Genomic DNA, 10,191 nt, shown 5'->3' on the forward strand with positions numbered 1-10,191 from the left:
AGGGAGAGTGCGTGGGTCATGTGGTTGGGGACCATGCAATGAGGAAGGAAATCGGGGAACGAGGTGGAGTAACCGATGATGGGACTGGGAGGCGAGAGGCATGTGTGCTCTCGGAAAGTGACAAAGTTACCGTCCACGGCCAAACCATGACCGAGTGGTCTTGAAATTGTATATGTTCCATGCCCTCGCCAAAACAATGTGCCGCGTTTGGATTCTTTCTTAATAATGTCTCGTGCTTTCGAGATAAGCCCCAACCCCCTTGATTTGAATCACGATTAGAAATACATGTTAGAACGTCCTAATGTTCATTTGGAATTTGATAAAAACATCATTATGCTGCTTGCTTGAGTAAATATAAATCAGATATACTTAGCCTGATGTAATGCTGGAATGATATTTCTAGTCTTAAATATGTCGTGATATTGCCGAAATACTTTTTAAAAGTGATGCATGGTTCTATGCCATCTAAATGACTCTTGAATTTTAGATTTGAATTAGGTGGTTAGGACGCTAGTTGTACTAAAATTGCATTTAATACATCATTTGTTTGAATAGTTCCTTTTCCAAAAAGTGATCCACATGGATTTTAAAAGTTGTATCCGCAAGTTCAATTTCGACTTCTAAGTCATTCAATCACGTTTCATTAAATGTCTATTTCTAGGTCATTCGTCATGCATAGCATATTTGCCCCTGTAAAATGATGTTGGTTGCAAATGGGCATATAACATCAAGATGAAGGCCATTGGCATCGCGAAACACTACAAAGCTCAACTTGTAGCAAAATGCTTCACTATTTGAGTATGGAGTTAATTATGTTTAGACCTTTGGTCTTGTGGCATGTCTTACCCTATTTGGAGTATTTTGTTGTTGCATCTATTAAGCAAGTGATCCTATTTTTTTTTAATGGATGCCAAAACTGCGTTTCTCAATTATAGTCTTCTCAACAAAGTCTACATAGAGCATTCTCTTGGGCCCATATTCATCTAACAAAGTGTGCCATTTACATAGAGCATCATATGGGCTTAGGTAGGCTCCTTATGCGTGGTATGCCGAGTTTAGTTTTGTCGTGGAGCGCCTTCAGTTCACTTCTAGTCCTTCTAATCATGCTTCCTTTGTTTGGAAAACATCTTGTGGATTTATCATGCTGTAGACGACCTGATCATTACTAGTGTTGTGATAATTTGCATTGCAGCACTCACACAGTATCTTGACCTACAGTTTGGAATGAAGGATCTCGAGAAACTTAATTATTTTCGAGGCTTGGAAGTTGCTTCTGATTCATATGGTTATAATCTTTGCAAGCCAAGTACAACACTATTATTCTTCCACAAGTAGTAATAGCAGGTTGTTACCGCTTCAATTGAGACAAATGCCAAATTTTGCGACACAAATGAGACTCATACTAGGACAGTCTACTGACAACTAGTCAGTAGCATTCATATGTTACTAACACTTTGTGCTCGGATATCACCTATGTTGTTCACATTTTTAACCATTTCATGTCTGTGCTATGCACGTCTGGAAAATTGTCCAAAAAATCATAAGCCTATCGCACTTTTGCCAATTTAGTCCCCGTTGACACCAAAATTTTGGCTACGTATTTTGAATTAAATTGCATAAGAATATTAGGGACCAATTTAGCCCTAACAAAAATGATTTTTGCATTATCTAGGTCTTAGTTTTTATTTGCAACCATCAAGTTTTACTTTTTATTTTTATTTTCCATTTTCTTACCTTATTTCAGATAACTAGAATTAGATCTGATAGAAGGAGGTCCGGGAGAGAGAAACTAGGGCGGAGAGAGAGATTTGAGTTGGCAGGACAGAAGTGGGACTCGTCCCAGCGACTCGTCGCCGCTGTGGCTTCACTTGTCATCGGCTCGGCTACCTGCCGTGTTGAGCTCGCTGGCTCAATGCTAGCCGCTTCGCTGATTTGTCGCCGTCCTTGCGCCGAGTCGATCTGTGCCATTGCTCGTCGTTATACCGCCCCTCTCGCATCTCAGCCTCGAGCATGCCCACAGCTGAGACCGAGGAACTTCGACTTGTTGAGCTGCTTAGTGCCTACGGTGCCTCCGCTTTCAAAATTTCCAGGCCAATCGCCGTCGCACGTCACGGCCGTCTCCGTCGGGTGAGAGAAAGAGAGAGACGAGGGAGAGATTCGGGTCGACGGCTGTGAATCAGGTCGGACGTGGGTATCCAGTCGAGTTGGGTTTTGGCAGATCCGGGCCATACGTGTGGGCTAGGTTTGGATTGACTTAAAACTTGGGCCGGGCGTTTTCTTTTAATTAAAAGAGAGCCCAGTTTTGTGTAAAATGGGCTTGGATTGTTCCTATTTTTGAAAAAAAAGAAGAGGATTTCGGGCCGGGCCCACGCTTTAGGCCCATTTTGGGCCACTAGCTTTAGCGAACTGGGTCGATCCCAACCTAGGAATTCGACCCGGGTCATTTTTATAATATATTATTATTTTAATAAAATATAGGGTTAATAATCTAAAAAACTCTAAACTGGTACACCTGTGATAAATTTATCAAAAACTATTTTTTTGACTACCAAAAATCCTAAACTGATACATAGGTAACGGATCTACCATCCGTTAACTTCCGTTCGATTTTGCTGTTAATCTTGCTGACGTGGCAAGCCATGTGGAAATTCATAAGTTTAATACCATTAAAAGCCCCAAATTAGTATATTTATGACAAATTTACTCCAAGCTGGTATATTTTCGATCATAAAAAACCTAAATTGGTACACCTGCGGCACATTTACCCTCTTTCAATTTTCCCAAATTTGACCGAGTTGTGATGTCCAATCAATTTTATTTTCCGGATTACTTTACCATTGCCTCCATATCATTAATACTTGAGTTTTTTTTTTTCTTTTTTTATTGGAATCATTATTAGAAAACTATTCAAAACTACCAAATGTACACTTCATTCTTGTGCCGAGAGGATGTCCATTAACTAAAAGATGGACAGATCGCTTGCGCATATATACAAAAGTCATTTTGTTTCACGAAAAATATAACATTTCTGTAAAATATTTTCTGCAAAATCATTTTCTATAAGAATGACTATATTTACCGCTATTTGGCTGAGATTTGGAAATCACTTCAAAAATATTCTCCTTCATTTGGAAAAAAAAATAACGTTTGATTTTTTAGGTACTTTTTCCCTCTCTATTCACTAATTCGTTTCTCCAGGACGGAATGAGATGTACCAATTGGGTGTAAAATCAAATCCCACGAAGAAGACGAATCTGCCTAATTTACATCAATAGCGGCATCAAAACAAACCCATGATAATAAATAAATATAAGTACATACACAGGTCCATGTATACGTGTGTGTGTTAAACTGGGAAACAATTTGTTCACTGACTCCAACATGGAAATGATTTTCCATTTAATCTTTCTCTGGGATGAGAAGTGTTGCGCCAAGTGAGCGTAAAGTCTAATCCCACGAAGAAGACAACTTTGCCTAATTCCATCACCAATGGCACCAAATGAAACCCGAGATACATATTTTAATCTAGGAAACTCTTTGCTCACCGGCTCCAACGTGAAAATCAATTTCCACGTCTTTTTCCCGACTCAATCAAACAACTCCGGCAAGTGTCGTTGTTGCCAAGTCCAACGGAACTTTTTCCTTATTTGAATCAAATGGCCGGGCTTATAATCAGATTTCTCTTACAGGCTCAAACGCGAGACTTGTTTTAACATACTCAATAAATACTAATAAAGTGTCCCCGACTTGTGATGATTGTGTTAGGTGGCTAGGCTGGTATTTCAAGAATTTCTGGTTGCAACTCCATTTGGAGCTAAATACTGTCCAGATTTGTTATGAACAATGCTGCAATCACTGCAACAAAAAAGTGTTGAAGACTCATCAAATATATATTCTCTACTCACAATAGATGAATTTAATTTTGGACATTATAATCAATAATCTCAATCACTTTGTGCATAGCCTTGAATATGCACTTTCTTACCCTCCCATCGAGTTCACCATCATTCATTTAAGCATAACACAACAACCAAATATTTTTAGAATAGAAAAATTAGCTATGTTACCTAATCATACTTTTTTCTTATTCTTTGAGTGAGGACTCATGCGCCCTCATCCAAGCCCTCAATAGCCATAGTGAGGGCATCGCAGCCCTCGCTTTGGCCGGTGAGGGTCATGAGCCTCGCCTAGTGGTCAATGAGCATGGTGACGCCCTTGCCCAAAGCCAAAAAGAGTCACCAGCCTTCACTCCAAAGAATAAAAAAAACGTAAAGAAAAGGAAAAATGTAAAAATAAAAAATTCAAAATATTACAAAAATAATATTAAAAAAAGTCTATATTAATGTAGGTCGGGCCACATAAGACGACCAATATCCATGTGAGTGATTTTTGACCAAAATTGGTCAGATGGAATGACTAGCAAAATGTGAAAATGTTTAAGGCACAATAAGCATAATTAAAAAGGTTTATGACTGAATTGATAAGAGTCTACTAAGTTTACAGTTTTTTTTTTTTTTTTGGTAATCTTCCCAAATTTTTTCCTTTTTTCAAATTGGGGGGAGCCATAGTGTCTTTCTTTCATCGTGTAAATAGTGCCATTTTCCGAACTCAGTCGGCCACTTCCTTGCGGACGTGCTTTTGAGTGTCAGCAAGAACAAAAGTCCAATTTCTCCACAACTTACGTAGGAATCGTTTTCTCATAACATGAGGGATGTGCTTTTCTCGCAGCAATTGGGAAGTAAACAATAATCCTTCGAGGCTCTGTAACTTTCTTCAGCTCAATTGGAACATTATTTTATATTGATTGTACTCTATAGAAGTAATTCATAACCCAAGAAGAGAAGGTGTATATGTCACACGCTCTTCCTTTAAAAATACTAACACCCAACTCGATGAAGCTATTGTAAATGGAATATCTGCTTCAAGACCTGAATGTCACCCACTCGTATGGAATTATCCTATCCATATATGGTTTAAATTAACCCCATCTCGCAAGCTCAAAACACCCACCAGAAGTTGCCGGTGCATGGCCCGTCGGAGGGATTTTGCCCACACTAGCGATATCCCATCTTCCTCACGAAATCTTGGCATCCATGGCTGATGAGTATGGACCGGTCTTCACCATTAGGTTCGGGTTGATCCTGCACATAGTGGTTATTAGTTTCGAGATAACCAAAGAATACTATACTAAACACAACTTCTCTTGCGATTCAGTTCGAGTATTGGTACCTATTATACAAAGAGAGTCACATACAATAAATCTACCAATTAATTGAAGAACTATATGCTTACAATTGTTCACTCAATTATTTCTCAACCCTAAATTACACCCGAAACCACAGTATTTAGCCTCACGTAATTGCTCAATACACTGAGAATTACCTTGCGGCTTCCAAATACTCCCGCCTTCAGTAAGACAAGCGATCTCAATTGGATGTACTGCAAAAATTATCGAGTATAATCCATGGGGAAGAAGCACCGAATATTCGAACGATTTGTCGTCTTCTTTTGTGCGGCTATAGAACCACAAATCAATTTTCTATGGGATGAAAAGTGCTGCGCTGTTTGGGCGTAAACTTAAATCCCGCAAAGAAGACAACTCTGCTTAATTATATGAACGACGGCACCAAGACAAATCCACACGATAAACAAGTGCTGCACCAATAACGTGCAAAATCCAAACCCACCAAGAAGGCAACTCTGCCTAATTACATCAACAACGGCACCAAAACAAACCCCATGGAAAACATATCCTTACATGTTAAACTAGGAAGTTCTTTGTTCATCCACTCCAACATGGAAATCAATTTCCAAGTCTTTTTGGCCGACTCAATCGTCTAGCTCTAGTAAGAAGTTGCTGTTGTTTCAAATGTTCGGTCAACTGAATGTACCAAAAGAATTTCCTACTAACTTCATTCAACGGCTCAAAATTAACAGTTCTAAAAGATTAATGACACTTGAAATATTTCACTAAGGGCCTATTTGGTAACCATTTCAATAGTGCTCGATTCTGATTTTTTATTCCCGGGAATAGTTTTGGAACAGAATCATATTTGGTAAAACTTTTGTTCTCGGGAACAAATTTTTTATTTTTTTTGTTCCTGGAGGTAGATTTTGAACAAAATCAAGAATAAAAAAAAAAAGTTAATTCTTGGTCCCGGGAACAAATCTAAGAATCAAGCCATTTTTTTCTTCTAATTCCATTTGCTTCTTCTTCATCTACCGCCACTACCGCGGTTGCCGTTCGCTGTTCGCTGCCGTTCGCCGCCCACCACCACTGGTCACCGGCAGTCGGTCCGATGAGCTCGCCAGGGTAGGGCAAGGTCTGGCGAGCTCGTCGGAGGCAAGCTTAGCCACCTGCAAAGTTGGGTGAGCCTCGCGATCTAACGAGGCTAAGCCCTGCCAGTGGCTAAGCGGGCCTCGCCCGGCCCCGACGAGGCCTACCTAGCCACCAGCGAGGCTTGGTGGGGCTAGGCAAGCCTCGCCTAGCTGCCGGTGAGGCTTGGTTGACGAGGGTCGGCCTTGCTAAGGGCCGGTGATGCTTCAGATGAGGTTGCCAACCACTTGAAGAAGAAGAATAAGAGAGAGAAAGGAAAATAAGAAAATAAGAAAAAGGGAAAAAGTAATAAAAATATTTAAAAATTAAAAGAAAATGATTTCGAGTAGAAATTTTAAGCACGGTACCAAATGTAATTCTATTCTAGATTTTTGGACGGTTACCAAACAGCTTAAAATACTTAGAAATTGTTTCCAAGAACAGAATTAAAATGAATCATTTCTGATCAGAAATTATTTTCGGGAACAAAATCCTTACCAAACGTGCCATAAGGAGACAAATGGGGGCATAGAAAGATTCAAACTTAAGATCTCATGCTCTAATATTATGTGGGTTTTTGTGGAATCATTTCTAAATTTTCTAAAATTTCGACCTATTAGATTAAGGCGTAATTTAATATTTAAATATTTTATCAAGTATTCTACCATGCTCAATGAAGATACTATTAATGCGTCCCCAACTTCCGATGATTCACGTGGTTAGGCTGGAACACCTCTTTTCTTACATCCTAGTCATGAAGATGGGGCAGGTGTATAAATGGGAAGCTCTTCCTTCGGAATTTCACTCAACTTTATGATGACTCCTTCATTGCAAATGGAATTTCTGCGTCAAGACCTGAACTTCACCCTCTTGTGTATGCTTGCCATCCTCATCCTATCAATTCATGTAAGGTACAAATCAAGGTCATCTCGCAAGCTCAAAACACCACCAGAAGTTGTAGGTGCATGGCCCGTTGTAGGGCATTTGCCCATAATAGCAAAATCTCATCTTCCTCACAAGACCCTTGGGTCCATGGCCGACAAGTATGGACCAATCTTTACTGTCAGGCTCGGGTTATTCCCAGCTGTAGTGGTTAGCAGTTCCGAGATAGCCAAAGAATGTTGCACCAAGCACGACCATGCCCTCGCGTCTCGGCCACAGCTAATAGCCAGTGAGGTCATGGGCTACAACTCTGCCTCTTTTGGGTTGGCTCCTCATGGTCCGTATTGGCGCGACATGAGGAAAATCGTTACCTTGGAGATGCTCTCTGCCCGAAGGATCGAGTCGTTGCTCAACCCTATAGTGGCCTCGGCCACAGATATTGCCATTAGAGAGTTGCACAAAATTTGGACAGAGAAGAAGAAGGATTCAGGTACTTTCATGTATATAACGAAAGTTTAAGATGCTTTATTTTCCAGTTTACATGGTAGTGTATTCAATTATAACATAGTTATAGGCTCAAATTGGAGGAGAAAATATTTTATGGAACAATCGAACTACTGCTGTAGAGAAACAAACCAAGCCAAGCATTTTCAGTAAACTGAATATTTGCTACAGTTAACAAAGAAATGTGTTCTCGATTTAAAAAGTCTTAACACTATGCCCGTTTATACCCCAGGCCATATCCTAGTTGACTTGAACCAGTGGTTCGGAAGGTTGTCTATCAGCATTGTCCTCAAAGTTGTAGCCGGTAAGGGCTCCTACAGCGGCAATGCCATGGTGGATGAGGAAGAGAAGCAGCGATGCCAGCATGCCTCTAGGGAATTCCTGAAATTTATTGGGATGTTTACGGTGGCGGATGCTCTTCCTTTCTTGAGATGGTTGGACTTAGGTGGCCATGAGAAGTCCATGAAGAAGATCGCCAAAGAATTTGACACGATCCTAAGTGGTTGGTTAGAGGAGCACAAAAAGAACAGCAAAAGTTCGAGTGAGAATAGGGGCGATCAAGATTTCATAGATATCATGCTTTCGACCCTTAAGGGCATGGAAGTCGGAGGTTTCGATGCTGATACAGTTATCAAAGGGACACTCACGGTAAGTTTGTTTTCCAACTCTTGAAATTTACTGTTTTCTACTTCAAATCTGCAGTGTGTGTGCATAATTCATGCTTGCTTATTTGCAAGCATAGGGTATTTAGCAGCACAACCAGCAATTTATCGTAGAGGAGATGGAGATCGGCTGGCATATAAGTGTGAAGCAAAAGAGTTTCACATCGAAGAATTTATGCGGTGTGAAACAATTGATATAAATTTAGTTGGTCCAAATCTTATTAAGATGAGCTTGTGAGTAAAGATGGATCAAACTGATTATTCTACAAGTTTAAATTTAAACTCTATCTTAGTACTTTTGTAAGATGAGTATCTGACTTCGATCGCACCTTCTTGTATTACTACGGTGATTAAGATTGCAAGGTGATGTTTAACACACGTTGCATTGACGTACCTTTTATACCAGCTAGCAAGTTTTCTAGTGAATGTACAATCTATGTGTCGTTGTTTTACTTGATCAATATTTTTGGGCTTCTATTTTATAAAACAACATTCAAGTCTCTTCTAAAACTCTACAAGTGATGGGCGAAAAGAAATCTGATTGTTTAACCAGCCGGGCGTATATTTTTAAATATCATAATCGTTATATATTTCCTTGTCTTTCTTTATTTTAGAGATTAAGTTAGGATATGAAGTGATTTCTCTCAACTTTTAGCGATTGTAATTTAGATATTTAATATTTAGTACGATAGAATTTTTTATAGTTTATCTTTTTGCTATTTTACAATTAGCGTTTCTTTACCCTTTTTTTTTCTTCAGATATAACTTGCACTTTGGTCTTAATAGTTTTGTGATTTGGTCTATTTAGTCTTCATATTTCACACCTACAAATGACATGCATTTCTTCTTTGAAGTCAATTATAGCGGGTGGTACTGATAATACAACTGCCACCCTCACCTGGGCGGTTTCCTCGTTGCTAAACAACTTTCACGCTCTAAAGAAGGCTCAAGAAGAACTTGATGCTCAAATTGGCAAACGACGACATGTGAAAGAATCAGACTTTGCCAACCTAACTTATCTACATGCCATAGTGAAGGAGACCCTTCGATTATACCCAGCAGGCCCGCTTGCCGCACCACGCGTATCAATAGAAGATTGCGTTATCAAAGGGTACTTGGTTCCGAAAGGCACGAGGTTGATCTTGAATGTTTGGAAAATTCAAACCGATCCAAAAGTATGGCTTGAACCAATGAAGTTTCGGCCTGAGAGGTTCTTGAGTAGCCATAAAAAAAATGATGCGATGGGCCGTAATTTTGACTTCATGCCCTTTGGAGGTGGTAGGAGAATTTGTCCCGGAATTTCCTTTGGCCTTCAAGTGGTGCATTATGTGCTTGCTAGACTCCTTCATGCATTCGATGTATCAACTCCCGACAATTCGCCGGTGGATATACCAGAGATCAACGGACTAATGGTTTGCAAAGCAATGCCGCTCGAAGTAATGCTCACACCAAGATTGCCTAATGAGTTCTATGAATTGCCATGAAGCATCAGAAGAGTGAGAAGAAAGCCGATGGGCAATTAACACTAAATAAATTGGCTCTTCATGTCGAGCTTTTATCCAGTCTTTATTAGTTGCACGTTCAGACAATGGATGATCTTGATCCAGTATGTCTTTCGTGATAAGTAGGGAGTCTTCACTACGGTAGCTGCCAAGCTAATAGCTTCCCTGATCAGGATGGAGTACATCATCCGTGGGATTTGCATTGAAATAATAAACTGTGCCGCTAAATATTAAGTGTTTCGTCAAGCCGTGAGTATGTACTAATTTTTTATGCTCGCATGTCCCTGAACGGGCATTACAAAAGATGCCATGAATTTTAAATTTT

General features: G+C 39.8%; 1 protein-coding gene across 1 annotated transcript; it reads left to right on the top strand.

Moving 5' to 3' along the window:
- The first annotated feature begins 7,348 nt into the window (after positions 1-7,348).
- LOC104423682 (cytochrome P450 CYP82D47) lies at positions 7,349-9,848 on the top strand. Its single transcript, XM_010036141.1, has 3 exons — positions 7,349-7,688; positions 7,935-8,350; positions 9,219-9,848. Exons 1-3 carry the CDS (start codon positions 7,349-7,351, stop codon positions 9,846-9,848), a joined length of 1,386 nt encoding a protein of 461 aa, XP_010034443.1.
- The last annotated feature ends 343 nt before the right edge of the window (positions 9,849-10,191 follow it).

This window comes from Eucalyptus grandis, chromosome 10 (genome assembly GCF_016545825.1).
Source record: "Eucalyptus grandis isolate ANBG69807.140 chromosome 10, ASM1654582v1, whole genome shotgun sequence".
NCBI classification, from domain to species: domain Eukaryota; kingdom Viridiplantae; phylum Streptophyta; class Magnoliopsida; order Myrtales; family Myrtaceae; genus Eucalyptus; species Eucalyptus grandis.